This window comes from Hydra vulgaris, chromosome 08 (assembly GCF_038396675.1).
Source record: "Hydra vulgaris chromosome 08, alternate assembly HydraT2T_AEP".
NCBI lineage: Eukaryota > Metazoa > Cnidaria > Hydrozoa > Anthoathecata > Hydridae > Hydra > Hydra vulgaris.
This window is the reverse complement of record NC_088927.1, coordinates 39,174,221-39,192,152: the sequence shown is the minus strand read 5'-3', so window position 1 is coordinate 39,192,152 and position 17,932 is coordinate 39,174,221. Positions and strand designations below refer to the sequence as shown.

The 17,932-nt window shown below is 30.6% G+C and overlaps 2 protein-coding genes across 2 annotated transcripts in view; one reads left to right on the top strand and one right to left on the bottom strand.

The window, feature by feature from the left end:
- Positions 1–466: 466 nt before the first annotated feature.
- On the bottom strand, positions 467–1,354 carry LOC136083287 (uncharacterized). Its single transcript, XM_065802688.1, has one exon. The coding sequence runs from the start codon at positions 1,352–1,354 to the stop codon at positions 467–469; it is 888 nt and encodes a 295-aa protein (XP_065658760.1).
- A 2,752-nt stretch (positions 1,355–4,106) lies between these two features.
- Positions 4,107–17,932, top strand: part of LOC101239070 (uncharacterized) — a 154,593-nt gene continuing 140,767 nt past the window's right edge. Inside the window, exons 1-2 of the mRNA XM_065803678.1 lie at positions 4,107–5,288; positions 7,696–7,777. Of these exons, the coding sequence (XP_065659750.1) occupies positions 7,702–7,777 (76 nt within the window). The 5' untranslated portion in view covers positions 4,107–5,288; positions 7,696–7,701. The remainder of the gene's footprint in view (positions 5,289–7,695; positions 7,778–17,932) is intronic.

Here is a 17,932-nt window from a genome sequence, read left to right as displayed (position 1 = left end):
ATTTCCATTGCTATTAATCTATGGTGTCGTTCGTAATCGTTTTCTGCATCAATGTGTAATTTCCTAGAAAATTATATTGCACTTTCAATTAAATTATTCATAGCATCTGTATTGTTACTGATATTTTGTATGTTCTTGTCAGTACTTTCAATTACATTTATACTGTCAATGACATTGATGTTTGGACTTTCTAAGATTTCTGTTAATATTTTTATCTTCTCAATGATAATCTTCATAAAGAAAAGAGTAATAATGAAATCAAAAGTTGTTATTTTTTTCAGAAGTCTCATTACCTTAGTTCTCGTGTTAGTATCAAAAATCTTATTATTTGAGATGCTCTGAAGAAGATCAATAACCTTCTCCAAACACTGATTTAAAGCCTTAACAGACTTTGCTCGTGCGGTCCATCTTGTTTTAGACAGGTTCACAAGCAGTATTGCAATGTCAATGTCTTCAAGTTTTTCTTTTAAATGATAAATCTTTTTGTGCTTAATGTGAAGAAAACATGCAACTGTTCGAGGACATTAAAAAATTCTTGTATTAAAGCATGAACATTGTAGCCATGTTCAAGAGCAGTGTTTGTTCTGTGGTCTTGACAATGTATGTAAGGTACATTATGGCCAACTTCTTCTGTAATAAACTTTTGTACTCCTTTAAATTGTCCAGACATTGAACTCGCGTAGTCATACGACTGAAAAGCCATCTTTGATGTGTCAATGCCTTCTTTATGTAAAGAAGATAAAATTAGCTTAGCCATCCCTTTTCCAGTCTTATCAGTGTATTCAACGGATTTCAAAAGCCTTTCCCGAATCTCATCGTTTTCACTGGCTGTTCTCACAACTATACTCATTATGTCCATATGTGACATATCGGAGGTAGTGTCGGCCATCACGGAAAAAAAATTTGAGCAGTTAATTTCATCAATAATCTTACACTTTAATTCAGTTGCAATTAAACTAATCATTTCATTTTGAGACGATGGACTGGTGTATGTAACTCTATATGGAGAAAGGACTCTATCTTCAATCCAGGCTTTTAGTGTGGGATTGAGGCGAGAGATAAGATTAACAACTGCAACAAAGTTACCTTGATTAGCACTTTCCAATTCTCTAAACGCTACCTCTTGGCTTCCCAAAGTCTTCCATGTATCGATAAGAATTTCGACAGTTTTTCTATTCTGCACATCTATTTTTTGCTCTTCTAGTAGAGCAAGTCTATTGGATTTATCAATAAGGTGATCTATATGCCCTTTTTTCATAAGAAAGTGACAGTATTCACTTAATGCAACTTTATGTGCTTGAGAGGTAAAGTGCGCCTGAAGCTTTCCAAGTTTGTCTTTGCCATAACTTTTCATCTTAGACCAAGATCTCACCCCAACATTTATCCAAACATTTACAATTCTTATAATGTCTTAATAAGGTTTTTCTGGAAATCTTCTGAATTGGATAAAAATCGTTTGTGTGAAGCTGTTTCAACAAATTGTGATGGGCAATTATGTATCCATGTAGCTGAAGGTGTTTTGGTGGCGTCCCATAAGGATTTGTCTTACATCCAATACTTTCTATTATTTTTGTGAACAATATATCCGATATCGTTAACCATCCGTATAAAATGTATGCTGATGACACAAAACTGCCGGCCCGTTTAGACCACCCATTAGCTTCCCAAAAACTACAACATAGCCGAATGGTGTAAAACCTGGGAAATGAAACTCAATATCGATTAGTGTTAAAATCATATACATAGGTAAAACAAACAATTTTTATGTCTAAGCAATGCCAGCTATTAACAATAATAGTGTCGAACTAGCATTGAATTTGATTTGGGCATCATGATTACGCCAGAATTGAAATGGCAAAACAATTCAGCTTTTACAATCAATAAAGATAACCGTTTATTAGGCATGTTGTATCTTACAGTCACATGACTCCGGAACTACTTAAAGTTCTATAAACAGCTTTTGTACAACCTTATCTAGAATTCGAGGTAGCAGCCAGCATTCATTGTCAAGAATAGATATTAATAAAATTGAGAAAGTACAAAAAAGAGCTACCCATTTAATACCTTCGTACCGTCGTTTGTCATACAAAAATTGTCTGAGTATACTGAACTTAACTTCCTTAGAAGTTACAATCTCAAGGCATAATTTAAAATGTTAACGTTAAAGTTAGGGGTATCCCAGATAACATTTTTTTACTATTCGACCGGATATCGAATACACGGATATTTAAATAATATCCGGATATTATTTAAAATACCTTCAAAATGGCGAGTTTTGTTTGGAATCTTTTTAAAATTAATTATAGCTGTGATTTCAAAGCAATTTGCATTTCATGTGGAGAGCAGATAAGCATATCATTTTCCACGACTCCACTGCAAAATGCAAACTCCAATACAAAAACTGCAGATGTTAATCACGCAAAAAAAAAAAGCAAACTCCAATGCAAAAACTGCAGAGGTTAATCACGCAAAAAAAAAAATTCATAGCCAATTGTATGAAGAGGAAAAAAAAATTAATATTGAATCTTCTTCAGCTGCATATGGAAGTTCAAAGTGTATTGAATTCTGATCAAGTCTCTTTTGTGAATGCTGCTCAGAGAGTTGATGTTTTCTTTAATCACTCGATTATAGGAAAAATAACGACATTTTAAATTTCTGGAAACATGAAGAGAAGTTTCCAATCCTAAAAGAGTTAGCACTTAAGTTACTAGCACCACCTGCATCCTCTGTATTTGCAGAACATTGTCTTTATTATTTATGAGAAAAAGCGATCAAGGCTACCTCAACGTGGAGAAATGTTAATTTTTCCACATTGAGGTAAAAGAAATATAAATGAGTGATAAACTGATGTATTTGTTGCGCATATATAATTTTAGTAGCATTTTATTAATAAAAATAACAATATTGAATAGAAACCATTAACATTAGATTATTTAAAAATATAACATTTCTAGATTTCTTTCAATTTTCAAATGACATATCCGGTACATAAAAAACCGGATAAAGTTATAAGAGAATAATAATTCTATCCGACCCGGATATCCGGCCGGATAGCTTATCCAGGACATTCCCAGTTAAAGTCAAACTAACTATACATGTTTTCGAGTTTAAGTGAAAACCGGTTTAAGTGAAAAACTTTGAGTTATACCGGTTTAAGTGAAAAACTTCTAAAATGAGCTTTGAGAGTTTTCAAATTTTCAAGTGGTGTCTATAAGTAGTGGAATATAAAATGTTTTTATCCTTTATTTATTATTTCAAAGCGTACGGCTCACAATCTGTTTCATTCTCGCAGAGATTATTACGTTCAATAAAGTTTAGTAAGTTGTGAATAGAAATACTCACCCACCACCAGTATGATTTAGATGCAACTGATGAACTTATGCACAATCTCGTGCATAATTCAAAGCGTGGTTTTTAAAATTGCATTTTTATAAAACAGATTGTTTTAAAGTCACGGTTGAGGTTACAAAGTAAAGCTTTAAAGTCTGCAAAGTTTTTACTTATACTCAAAATGATCAGAGTTAAAATCAAGAAAGTATTATTTTTCTGTGGAAAAAATTGAGTAAAAATTCAGAAATTGAAAGATACTCCGTTTCAATGCTTTTTTTACAAAAAATATTTTTATTGTCATTATTATGATCTTTAAATCTTCATAGTTAACCTTAGTAGAGAAGTTGTCCTTCGTTTCAAAAAGTAAAACTTGAAATCGTCAACAAAAAAAAAAAAAAAAAGAAAGAACTTGGTTCTTTCAATAGTTAAACCTAACTAAATAATTAAATCAATAGTTTCAAGGTTAAATCAATAAAAAAGAGATAAAGTATAATGAACCAAAATTTTTTTCTGTCCAATCGCGTAATATCAACCTGTTGTACGATATGACGGCGCTTTATTTTCATTTTCATCTTTTCTTTTAAACTACTTTTTTTTTGAATTGTTGTTTATGTACCTGCATAAAAAATTCATATTAAGTGTTTGTTGAAATATATTGAATTATTATTCAAAAAATGTTACCTTACTCAGACGCTTTTAGGATGAATTGTTTTTAATGCATAAAAAAAAAGTTTAAAGATTTGCCGTTCTATTTACGATAGCTTCATAAATCAATACTTCTTTTAAAATAGACTCAATTTGACTGATTCAAGAAGCCATATTTTCGGACAAAATGTTTAATTCGTCATCTTTTCTGATTGAATTTTTGACTTAGAGGAACTTTTGAATTAAAGACAGTAAACTATTTCTTTTTGTATTGAAATCAAGATAAGTTAGACCTCTTTTTTTTTTGCTATTTCTTATTTTCTTCTTGGAGGAAATCATGTTTAATTGTATATTTTAAAAATAGCTTGAACTTTATGAAATTTGTAAAAACAGATTTAGCAGCGTAACTTTGAGTTTTGATCGTAAAAAAAAATTAAGTTTTAAAAAACTTGTTCTTAGTTGATCGGTATTATTCTTTTTATTGATATAATTGCTAAACAAGTGACATTTGATCAAAATTGTATTTGCATCAGAAAAAACTGCCTACATTTGCGATGGTTTTAAGTACGTTGTATAATGCCATTGTCATATATGTTTTTATTTTTAGTGTTTTCATAACGTGTTTTTTCATCAATAAAATTATTTTAAGTGTGTTTTATTTTATGAGATTTATCTCCATAGAAAACTTCTGGCTCAACGTAATATCAACCTAATCAAGTATGCACAATTCCAACGTTGGCTTAATGAGCAACCAAGCATATGCCAACTATAATGCTTCGTTGACCCGACAATAATAAATACCGAGAGCTAACTTAAATGTGCAGCATGGATTGTTGCATAAAGTTTAGACTTAAGAAATTATAGACACCTAACGCAGGTCTTGATCCCACATTCTTCAGATCAGTTAAAAAAAATCATTTTGAGTGGAATTGATCTATCTTTTTAGGACAATCACTTCCCAAGATTGTTGAAAAAGCGAGCTACACAAATTTTACAAGCATGATAAAATTAAAAATTATCTATACTAAAATGAAATAAAAAAACATTTGGCGTTCTATCTGTCTGAGACGCCACCTGCAAAACGTGAAATGCACAAATACAGTTTGTCTATACTATAATTTATGTTTGGTAAACGTTTGATTACAGTTACATTAAACACTTGATTTTAGCTCGTAAACTATATATATTGGTGTTTGCTTACTGAATAGTAAAAAAAGGATTATATTAAGTTCATTGAGAATGTTATAAAAGCAAGAAAAATACTTTCTTTTTGAAACATTTTTGCGAAAGCTGAAAAATTAAAAACTTATTTGGTATGAACTTTGAAATTTCTAATTTAAATTAGTGTTAAAATATTCTAGATGTTCAATTATCAGTAATTAATTAACAGATTTGAAATTTCAAGGAAACTTTAAATCTTTGTTAGTTTCAGATGTGTACAGTAAAATCATGTGAAATCGGATACATTTTAAGTAAAATGAATGACTTTAATGAGTAAAAATTTTTTCCTAATTTTTTAAATTTTTTATTAAGAAAAAAAAAAATCTTACAATTAAGTGTATTTACAAATTTTATTAGTTTTTAAAGCACAAGTGTTATAAAGATAAACTTTTGTGCAATTGTAGGACAGCTTTGTTTAATTGAATTAATAAACTTATAAAATGTAATTTTAATGTATATTACACAGTTTTGTATGATTAGATATTTATAAATAAGAAGTTAGTTACATAATCTACAAAAATCTATTTAGTCAATTACAATTACTGAAATAATCAAGTATTCAGTTTTAAAAATAATCAAGTGTTCAGTTTTAAAGATAATGAAGTGTTTAGTTTTAAAAATAATCAAGTGTTTAGTTTTAAAAATAATCAAGTGTTCAGTTTTAAAAATAATCAAGTGTTCAGATTTAAAAATAATCAAGTGTTTAGTTTTAAAAATAATCAAGTGTTAAGTTTTAAAAATAATCAAGTCTTGTCTCGGTTTTTTTAAACGTTGCACTTGCTGAGTTTCACCTAAAGCTTCACTGAAGTGAACTTTGCGTTTCTTTAATTGCTTTGACTTTTTGGTCTCATTGTCTTACTTTAGTTTCTTGAGCACCTCAGATGTACTTAGACACTGGCCTTCAACTCTCGGAATGCTGACTCTCCTGGGTTTTTTTTGCGTGTCAATATGTTGGCGCTGTAAAACATTTTTCAAATTGCTTTCGAGTCTTTCTGTGAAGTGTTGCAACATTTGATACGTTTGAGCAGGAGTTACTGGTGTTGTTCTTAAATTTTGAAGTTGGCAAATTGTTGGAGTTTGATGCTGACTAAAACTAGATGATGATAAATTTTTTTAGATAAATAGCAAAGGCTGCCATGTTTATTTGCGTTTTAAATAATTAATAACTATTAATTAGTTTAACCGCGCTCATCTTAATGCATAAATGTGAGCAATTAGCATGTTTACCCTTCCCCCGAATAACATTTATATTGGTTTTTTGCTCATAACTTTTTTCCGGAAGTAGCAAATTTAATTTTGAAAAGAGAATCTTGATCGTTATAAAATTTTCTACAAAACAGCCTTTTTGTTTAGTAAATTTTAATTTTAGTTTTGGGAGTTGATTTTATAGAAAAAATGCAAAAGAAACAAAATTGCTAAACCGTTCACTTTTTTTTTTGTTTACTCTTACCCCAGTTTACTCTTATTTAATAAAATAATAATAAATTAATTTGCTTAGTATGATACTTATAAAACACACACACAAATCGCCCACTTGGCAGTATTGATTGAAATTTACGGTATACAATTAAACCATTTTAAAGTATAGCATAATTATTTAATTTATTAATTTATAAAGTCAAAAGTGCTTTAACAGGTTGTGGCGTGTGAGACACAAGTCTTAAAACTTATTTAAACATAGTGGCGGAATTTTGACCTCGAAGTCATTCGCTTTTTATTATTATTGCTAACTATATTTTTAAATAGTTCAAATTTAACAAAAATGTTTCTTTAATTTTAGCTTTCCATTAATCAATAACGTCGTTAAATCAAGAAAAATATTGTAAAATACAATTTTACAGTTTTCAGTAGCTTGTAGCCCAATTTAATAGTCATTGAAAAATATCCCTCCACCTTTGGGATGGGGGGGGGGGGGAATTATGTTTTAAGCCTTAAATAAAGCTTGCTACGTCACTGAACCTCAATATACTTAGCAAATAACAGGATAAAACAAATTTAGAAAATTTTAAAACCAAATTTTGAAAGTTGCTACTTATAGTTATAATAAAAAAACTATACGGGTACTGTGAAAGGTATAGAGTCCAATAGATAACATCCCTGGAAGTACAGTTGTTTTTACACGCAGCGAACTTCTTTGTCTAAGTTGGTATTTTAATACTATAGACTTAAAAAAAGGTTGAACAGCTACAAGGAAACAAAAACAACTAGTAACCACCTCAACCAAAAATATCTAAAAAGTATCGATAAAAGAAGTTTCTTCCTTAAAAATAGATACTATCACACCTCAACCTCTCTGTTATTATACTTGCCTGCCCTTATTCATACTTCAAAATGACTTCAAGGGTGATGCAAGAGATAAAAGAGCAAAATAAGGATTTGTATATTTTTATTTGTACATATTTATGTATATTATTTGTATATATTTATACGCTTTTGAATTACATAAACATTAAGCAATAGTTAAGTGAGAATTGAAGTTTTTTTGTAAATAATTTTTAGATCAAGATGCTGGTATTGTTACTTTTTCTTGTTGAATCTATTAGTAATATCGAAACGCTAGGTTACAGACAAACTTTACCAAGTATGTATGATGGAAATATTTTCTGTTTAGTTTAGTATTTATTATGCATTTTAAATTTGTATTGTAATATATACATAATGTATGTTTTAGCTGTAATATATACAGGTGTTAAAAAAAAACCTCTTAAAAAAACACTTTTTTCAATTTTTGTTCAAAATGTTTTTTTTTACATTAAATTTAAAAAAACTGGATGTTATTTAGAGGTTTTATTTTTTTAAACTTTCGAATGAATTTCGTTTCTTTTGATACCCAATTTGATATACTTTCTGAGAGAAATATTTTTGATAATATATGACACCCACCATGTCGTTGGGTGTTTTGGTGTAGGAACTTATTTTTGAAATGAACATAATATTTTTGACTTTCTTAACCGGTATTAAAATGTTTATTAATTCCTACTGCATGTCAAAAAGACCTTAATACATATGTTTTTATAATATATATGAAAGTTTTGAACGATTTGGTAGCCGTTGCGCAAACCATTATCAGCAGTTCGGATATTAGTACCTGTCTTGTACTATTTAGATTAAATAATATTTAGAATACCATACCCGCTTGGTATTCTAAATATTATTTTTTCTAAATGTTATTTAGAATTAATAATAATTAGAATACCCACCGGGTAATCTATATATTATTTATTCTAAATAATATTAAGAATATCCACTTAAAATGAGTTGATTATTTCAATCGGTATAAAAAGTTTAAAATGCACGTGGAAGTAAAATGAAAAATATGATAATGGGCTTACCATGATCCGTATAACACGGGTCATGGTCAAGACTGGATTAAGGGTGTTAGGGGTTGGGTGCAAGAATTATTTGGGGGCTCCATTCCTGAAAATTTATACAAAAATGAATGCATCAAAGTACAAAATTACTTTTTATTCAAAGTAAAATTTTTTTTGCTTTCATATTGGCAAAGTCACTTTTAACATCTTCAAAAAATATATTTTGTAACAGAGTTTTTTCTATTATCATTAAACAAATAGAATTTAAAACATCATTTAACATTGAGGAACGGAGATCATTTTTAACTCTTGCCATTTTTAAAAACTGCTTCCTTTGCACTTTAATTGATTATGGAAAGAGTTTGAAAAGTCCAATATGCAATTTTAGCATTTGGAAAAACTAATTTTAACTTATTCCTACTAATGGCTTGTAAACATCTATAGGCTGACATATTCTTTTTATTTGCCATGAACTTAGAAAACTGGACAATTTCATCATGGAATTGTGTATCTAAGTCTGAAGGATATAGTACACAAGGATTTTGCAGCAGAAACAATGAAAGGAGCAGTCATGGTTGGAAAAGTAGTTAGAAAACTAAAATTTCTCTCTGCAGACTCGTAAGCAGTACTTCCATGTTTTTACTACTTAGGAAAAATGCTTAAGAACCTTCTAGCACATTCCTGAATGCCTTGTATATCTTCACAAACTGATGTCACATATTCCAAAAGAGATTGAAGCAATCGTACACCAAGAGCTAAATATGCACTTTTATCCTGAATTTTGATTCTAGTTGCATCAACTCATAATATGATTCTGTGTCAAAGCTCCTTCGACTCTTCTTAGATCTTTCAGTAACACTTTTCACCCTTCAACTGCTGTTTCAAATAAGCTTTAATTTTTCCTTTTATTGTGACTTTTCCAAAATATCACTGGATAGCATCAGTAAGCTGTTTGCTTTGTTTATGCTTCTGTATAGAATGCTGTCAATGTGACCAGTTATCGAATCCAATTCTGGAGTCGTCATCTCAACCTTGAAAAAGCAACAGAAGAAACTAGTTGATTGGTTACTAAATAGGCCAGTCTCTCTTTTGAATTTCACCATTTTTCAGCATGAAAGAGAAATATTTCAGAGAGCAGTATCTTAAATATGCTTTTGTAACTTTTTTGTATTTCTCAAAATCTTCGTTTGCAACATTTTGATCTGGAATTTTTTTAATAGAAATCCAGTAGCATTTCTTTCGGATCTCTTCACAATCCTGAGTTATTGCTGCAATGAAATTTCCAAGTAAAAGTAAAACTGTAAAATTTGATATAGTTTTTGATATTACATAGTTTGAAGTTTACTTAAGTTAGACATTTGCATACACTTTCGTTCACATTTTTGTAATGTTAGCCGTGAATTCCGTGTCAAACACTCACGAATGAGCATTTAATAATTTGAGCAATATGATGATGATGATGATGATGATGATGATGATGATGATGATGATGATGATGATGATGATGATGATGATGATGATGATGATGATGATGATGACTATGAGAATGTTATAAAAAAAATAGTGACAATCGGAGCATGGGAACAAAAGTACCCCAAAAAGTTAATAAATTGTTAACATACATTTTTTAGAACATTGTACTTAATTTAAATTTATCGAAAGGCTTTTAATTTTATCTAATAATCTTTTAGTGTTCGAAATAATGACCATGATAAATTTACAACTCTCTCATTTTGGGGACGACGGAATACTTACATGGTCATAATTTTTGAATATTAAAAAGTTATCAAATGAAATTAAAAACTTGCCGATAAATATAAATTTAGTATAATATTCTAAAAAGATATTTTTAAGGCAACTATTTTGAGTTGGCAGAGTTAGCCATAATTTATCTAGATTGGATATGTGAACCTGTTCTATACAAGTTTCACAAGCCTCGAGCCATACCCCATGCTAGGTTCATATGAAAAGCTCTCCATTACCTGAAGTTTTAGATCCACAAAAATTCACAAAACTTCATATATTTATATGTATATATGTATATATATATATATATATATATATATATATATATATATATATATATATATATATATATATATATATATATATATATATGTATGTATGTATCTAACCTTCTCGCGTGATGCTTAAAAGCTGGCTTTAACCTTCTTTTCAGATTTACTCAAGTTAAACACTGTTCTACAAACTGTTTAACATTATTCCGCAGATAATGGACGGTCAGAACTGAAAATCCTGTTCTGCTCCAAAGAACCAAGATTCTAGAGAGGAGACATCCAAACTCACAGTTAGCACCATCTTCAACGCAGGGTAATCTAGAAAAGTTTGTTAAAATCAATCTTTATCCAACTACATGATAGTGGGAACAGATGTGTTCCAGTAATTGTTCATGGAATGGGGGTATTTTAAACTTAGTTTTACACTGAAATTCTAATTCGCACTCTATATCCATTTGGCAACAAAATGATCTATACACATGTTAAAAAATATAAAATAAACCTAAAAGTTTGTTTTGAAGAGGGTAAGACACCAACTATTTAAGTGGTTTCCTGGGATACAGGTCACGGAGGTAAAGGTAGTGTTGGATGGTGTGTGGATAGTGTGATTCCTTAAAAGAAGCTGGTTCCTCTCCATCGTCTCCAGGGTGTTTACAACAGAAGAGTCTTTTTTTTTCGCAATATTTTTTTTACTCATTTAATTTGTGTTTTGGCTGAGGACTAGGAAACCTATCCCTTTTTCTAGTTCTCGTTGCTATACATGTAACATTTAAAAAATAGTTATCTAAAAAAATTACACAATTTCACACAAATAAAATATACTTGCTCTTATGGGGAATTTATTCTCTGTTCCCTGTGACACTAATGAAAATCACTTTTTTGTTATGTTTGTTATACTTCGTTTAATATGTAATATTTCAATAAACTACTAATAAACCAATATAAACTAGAATATATAAAATTTTACGTGCGCAATTCACAAAGACTCAGAGCACGTGATTATGAACACGTTCATAAGTCATGACTTCAATAATTATTCTATCGGTTATTACTATCAGTTTGAGAGGTCTTTATTTTAAACACGCACAACAAACCGTTGTTGCAATGCGAGCCACTGATTACTCTTTAGCGAATATTAGACAAAATTTACAACACTCTGAGTATCAAACATTATAGCTACAGTTTGTTTATTTTTACAATGATTAAATTTAACAATTAATATGACATGTAACATTTTGATAATGATGATTTACACTGAAGTGCTTACAATTTTTTAGCTGATGAAGTCATTTAAAGGATTATTTTGGATTTTTATTTTTTTCTTTAAACCAAAAACAATAATGAGGCAAAAGTATTTTTCAAATATATTTTGTATTACGAATTAAGAATTAAATTTGAACGAATTAAAAAATTAAAATTCAAAAATCATGCAAGCTCCTAATCATTAAGTTGATAGATTACAGGACAATTAAATACTTAAAATAAGGTGTATGTATTGTTGATCTTTAGTTAGGATTAAATGATGATTTATATATCTTCTTCTAAGCACAAAATATGTCATCATAAAAATTATTTTTAAATAAATAATTATTATGATGAACCAGACAAAGATTATAAGACCAGTTTATTATCATAGTTAATACATGTTTCGACTACTACAAGTCATCTTCAATTAAAACATTTAAACTTTTGCTAACTATTGGTAGAACTCCAAATTTTCAATTATTAGCCTATAAAAAGTCATGAAAGAAAAATATAGGTCAAACACTAAATTATTTTATTACAATAACACATAGGCAGATCAAAGTTTACAGTGTCTCATACATTTATTACAGTGTCTTAGAATATTGACCCCTAAGAGTGGTGAAACATTGTAACTTGAAGAAATAGCATAACTTTCTCAAGCGACTTTTCGCACAATTCCTTTGTGTAACCGATATTTCTTACTTTTAATAACTGGCCCGTTAGGCTGTATCTTTTAATTAAATTATGCTAGGTACTAGTCAACTCATTATTGAACCAGTATTAAATAATAGGTGATGTTGATAAGGAATCAAACTTTGAGTTTATAAAATCCTTAAGAAATAACAGGAACATTTAGTCGACAAGTATGATACACTAAGCCTGGAACAATAGTTGTCAAACGTTTAATTACTCCGTTTAATAATTTGCATTTACTGCCGTTATGTCACAAATTACGGCGGAAATTTAATTAATAAAATAAGTTCTAAACTAAATTTGCATAACATGATGTAAATTGAGACAAAGTTACTTTTTGTAACTTTTATTTTCAACAATATAACCAAAGATGTAGACTTGCTTAAAATGCAATTGCTAAAATAATGTTGTAAAAGGCTCTGTCACAACTGTGTGTTGACCTTTGCACCTATTGAAAGGGTGCAAAGGTCATTAATTTAAATACTTAATACATTTTTAAAAATTGTTTAAATAATTTAAACAGTTATAAAGTAGTATAAAATCACTTAACAAAAATTTTTTTCATTTAAATGAAAAAAAATTAAATGAAAAAAATTTTTGTTAAGTGATTTTCTATTACTTAGTATTTGTTCAAGGCAATCGATTACTGCAGGGTTTAGTGTCAGCAGTCGGTCTGTAGCATTTTGTTAGGCACTGAAACGAACTCTGTGGATTGCAGCCAGTTCAAGACACTGATTTACATCCTCAAGAAGAGATTTGCACTTCTCAAATATATTTTTCGTTTCCTTATAGAAAAGTCTTTAGTTTCTGCACATCACCAGGCTTGTTTTTTGTTCCAAAAAGGTTAACAGAAACAACAGAAGATTTGCACAAGCTTTCATAACTAGATTTGTTCCACGAGATCCACAATTATTATTTATTGCCATGGGAGAACACTGCTTCAAATGTGTTGCAACTCCTTTGTTTATTCCTTACATATTGGTTGAACCATCGAAAGACATACACACTTTTGAATATCTACGATATTTGATTTGAGTTCATATTTGATTTTTTCACTTATTCTTTCGCCAGTAGTTGTTTCAGTTTCAACCATTGAGACAGATGTTCCTTTACAACGGCCTCTTCTGCAGCAAGCGTAACATAACAAAATACAATAAAAGTTTGCTCACTTTGAGTGTAATATCAGTGGTGCCATCAGTGGATAGTGAAAAGAATACTGAATTATTTACCTCTTCTGAAATATCCTTCTTGACCATCTATGTCATAGTATGAATCAGCTTGTTTTGCGTATAATTAGAAAGAAACGTAATTCTAGCACCCCTTCCAGCAGATTGTTTTTAACTATTGCGAATATTTGAAAGTTTTTCATTCAGCACCTCATTATACTAAACTGAGTAAATTTAACAAATTTAGAAATTTACACGCAGCACATTGAAAAACTTCACTTTTTTCAGAGTCATTGCAAAAGTTGGCTTCATCATTTTCACGCAAAGAAATACTCTCTGCGATCAAATACCGAATAGCATCAATAACTCGTATTAGGTATTGATGTAGTTTCTCCGCTTCTTTACGTTTTTTGTTCAGATGTCTCATGTTTTCAATATTTAATATTTTATCAATTGTGGAGTCTGGTAATGCATGAACCATAGCTTCAGCAGCATTTCGATGGTTTTACTGGGTGCAATGTTTTGTTATGATGTGACTAAAGTTTGACCAATTATCAAACCCATCACGTAAAAAATTTGTGTCCTCTTTTGATTCAAAGTATAAGCAACCAATGCAAACTTTTTCTAGTGATAGAGAGTAGGTTAGCCATGACCTTTTCTGCACAACTTCAATGTCATTAACTTTAACTAATTCAGTGTAATACTTAGATAACCTTGAATGTTTTGTTGGCTGATTTGGCCCTAATACAATAAATTCCTTTTTATCAATCATCTTTGCATTTTTCAGCTCTAGAAATTTACCTGGATCATTCTCATTGATACTTACAACGTTGTCTGGTTGCTTCTGAATAATCTTTTCTGCTAGAGTTAGGTCCGCCGCTGCAGTTACAGGCACTTCATAATTACCAATTTCTACAGTCACTCTCTCAGTTTTAGTAATGTTTCTGTTTCTTAATGTTTCTGAATATTGTAGTTCTGCTCCATTATCTGCTGCAATTATGACAACTTGATTATTGTCTGTTTCTTGTACAGATGATTGGTCACTAACCTCTGTTATTGGCTCTGTTTCAATAATAGGCTTACTTGTGATATTCACAATGGATTTTGATGTTAACTCTACATTTTCTGTTGCTGTAAAGGATGTCCCAGCTTTTTCCGTATTTGTGGCTCTTGCACTGACGCAAAACCTGCCGTTTTTTTTTTGGACCAAATTTGTATTTCCATGTTGCCTCTTCTTTTTTTTTTCTTTCATTTCACCTGAAACATAAATAAATATAAAATTAAAAATATGTCCTATTATAGAAACCAGGGCATTGGTTTCTTTTGTTTGAGTTATAACTACTATCGGTCCATGGAATTTATAAATAGCAGTACTTTTATAAATTCCATGAACCGATAGGGAGTGGGCTGGAGCATATTGAGTAGTAGTGAATGAAAGTGATAACAAAAATTCATTAAACACACAATTTTATTTATCAAACTTATATTAACCATATTTATCAATGCAAAGCAAATGAATTCATGGATTTTATATATTTATTGTTTTGAACTTTTCAATAACAATTTTCTCTTCTTTCTTTTGATGGGATGGTTAATTTCATCAGAAAAAGACATCGTTTCATCGTTCGTCACTACAATGCTTGTTTTCGGTATACTTTACGTTTAGCAATACGTCTGCCTCTACCTTCTTCTGTTTCAGCCGCCCTTGCCTTAACATGACTTTCTCTTTGTTTTTTTAGCCGAGATGCTCGTTGTTCAGCTGTTTTATTTGGTCTAGCTCAAAATTTCCGTTTTCTTTCTCAAGAAAGCCAAGCTAATAGATCAACTTCAGTTTCTAGCTTTCTTTTTTATATTTAGCTTTCTTCTTTACATTTCTGCGTTGATAAGATATTTTTTTTTACTTATTTACTTTAAAAACTTTAGTTATTACTTTTAATTACTATTTATAAGTAAAGTATTAAAGCATTACTTACTTATCTACAGTATAAAACCTATTAATTTTAGGTCCACAACGTTTTTTGTTATTATTATTCAACAGCGATTTTTTCATTTCTGCTATACAAAGTTTGTTGTTTTTTGTTTGTTTTAATTTCTTTTCGAAAGTTAGTTGGAAAGTTGACTATATGTGTTAGAGGAGAAAGAAAAGGCAAAAGTTGTGGGGCTTAACGCCTGCAGAGTCATTGACATTAGAGCCAAGCTATTCAAAGTGATGAGCATTCAAGTCACCAACAATAACAATATTGGTTGAAAGACAGTTTGCTGAAAAACAATATTGGCTGAAAAATAATTTAAAGGATGAAGTTACTGAAAATATTCGCTCCAATTCAACAACTGTTAGCTTTTCAAGTATTCGTAGAAATTTTAAAAATATATGCCACAATTTCTTCCTTCTTCGAAATCTCATCTGCATTTCATTGAGTCTGATTTTTGATAAATCATTCCAAATGTCCAATCTTCGTTTGTTGTAACATTTTTTGTTATTCAAAATTTTCGTGTCAAGCTTTTCTATCAATGGCAAGTTTACAATGTTGTCAATAGAACCGCCATCAGAAGACACGTTGGTGGAAGGGAGAAAATTATGTGCTCGCTGATTGAGCCAATCATCCAATCGAGCAATGTTTTTACAATGACAGATTTTAAGGTGCTCAAAAGGTAGCGTTGGAAATAAACTCTCGTAACGTTGATGGCCCTTGTGCAGATATTTGAGTTTGCTGGAAAAGTTTGTACGTTACTAATTAAATTGTTGCACCAATATAGATTTTAACTTAACCGCTAAATTCGTGTCTCCAACTTTATTTATCATGAACATTAGTAATGTATTGGCTGACAACTGTGTTGGATTATTTTGGCACAATGCTTCCACAGCCAATTTTACTGGCGCAAGACATAATACAAGTGCTGAAACTGCATCGAATTCCTTATCAGTTATACCAATTCTCAAGACTCAAGGTTGATCAGTGACTTGCGAACGTAGTTTTTTAGTTTTACGAAACGTTTATGCATTGTTTGCTTGCAACTCAAACGAGTTTTAGACACAAGTCTTAGTGGAAGGCCTTTACCAAATTTGTCTACTGTGTATTTTTGAAGAGTTTGATTATTTTTGTTGGAAAACAAAGAAAAAATGTCATAACCGTGCACACCTTAGTTATTAACGGCTATAAATCATCAGTCAAACAATAGAGTCATCTATCTCACTCAATACAAGTTGAATACCAACGGAAAAGTCTTCTTTATCGTTATTGGTTTTGCTTGTACCAATGTCAGTGCTTCTACCCTCGTCACTTTCAATGCAATTGTTGTAATTGCGGAAAATGAAGTTAAATTTAAAGGGCTTTTTTGTTTCCAGCCTCCAATCATCGCAATTTTTTTCAAAGTATCATTATTTGACTTAAGTATAAACATACCTATGTTTGGAGTTTGCTTCATGTCTGGATTTTAGCAATCACAAACACCAAAAAATATTGGATCCATCACTAAATCTCTTTCAAAATTCACCAGACCTACTTGCTCTTTGTGATCTAGTTTGAGTTCAGCTGTCTCGTCTTGTGCAATCTTAGCATTGATGGTTATCTTCCTTTAATTTGTAGACTCCAATAGTCACATGCTTGGTCTGGGCATTTACATTTGCAAGAATTCACCCATTTGTCTGGAAACTAGGTTTGAATCCACAGACTATTCTTTTATGTGCTTTCATTTAGCACCATTTCACTCTATCGCCTTTCTCTTTGTTCTATATGGCTCTCCTTCATCTTAAGACTGCAATCTTTTTGACGCCATTTCTGATCATATTAACCAAGCCCTCTCTCTTTATCCATCAGCCAATATTGTTGCTGTCGGTGACTTTAATGCTTATTATACTGAATGGCTTGTCAGTGACTCTGCAGGCATTAAAGCCCATAACTTTTGTCTTTCTCAATCCCTAACTTAAATAGTCAACTTTCCAACTCGTCTTCCAGACAACCCGAATCGTTTACCTTCTCTACTTGACTTATGTCTTGTTTCTGATCCTAGTCAGTGCTTAGTTTCTCCACATTCACCCTTAGATGCTTCTGATCACAATTTGATCTCTCTAAAACTAATATCTCATTCTTCATCATCTGAATCCACCTATCATTGTACCTCTTACAACTACCTTAAAGCTGACTGGGACTCTTTCCGTGATTTTCTACATAATGGTCCTAGGGTTGAAATCTTTCGTCTTCCTGTCAACAAATAAGCTTCTTACATAACTTCTTGGATTTAAGCTGGCATGGAATCTTTTATTCCTTTTCAACGATTCCAGGTCAAGCCTCACTCTTCTCTA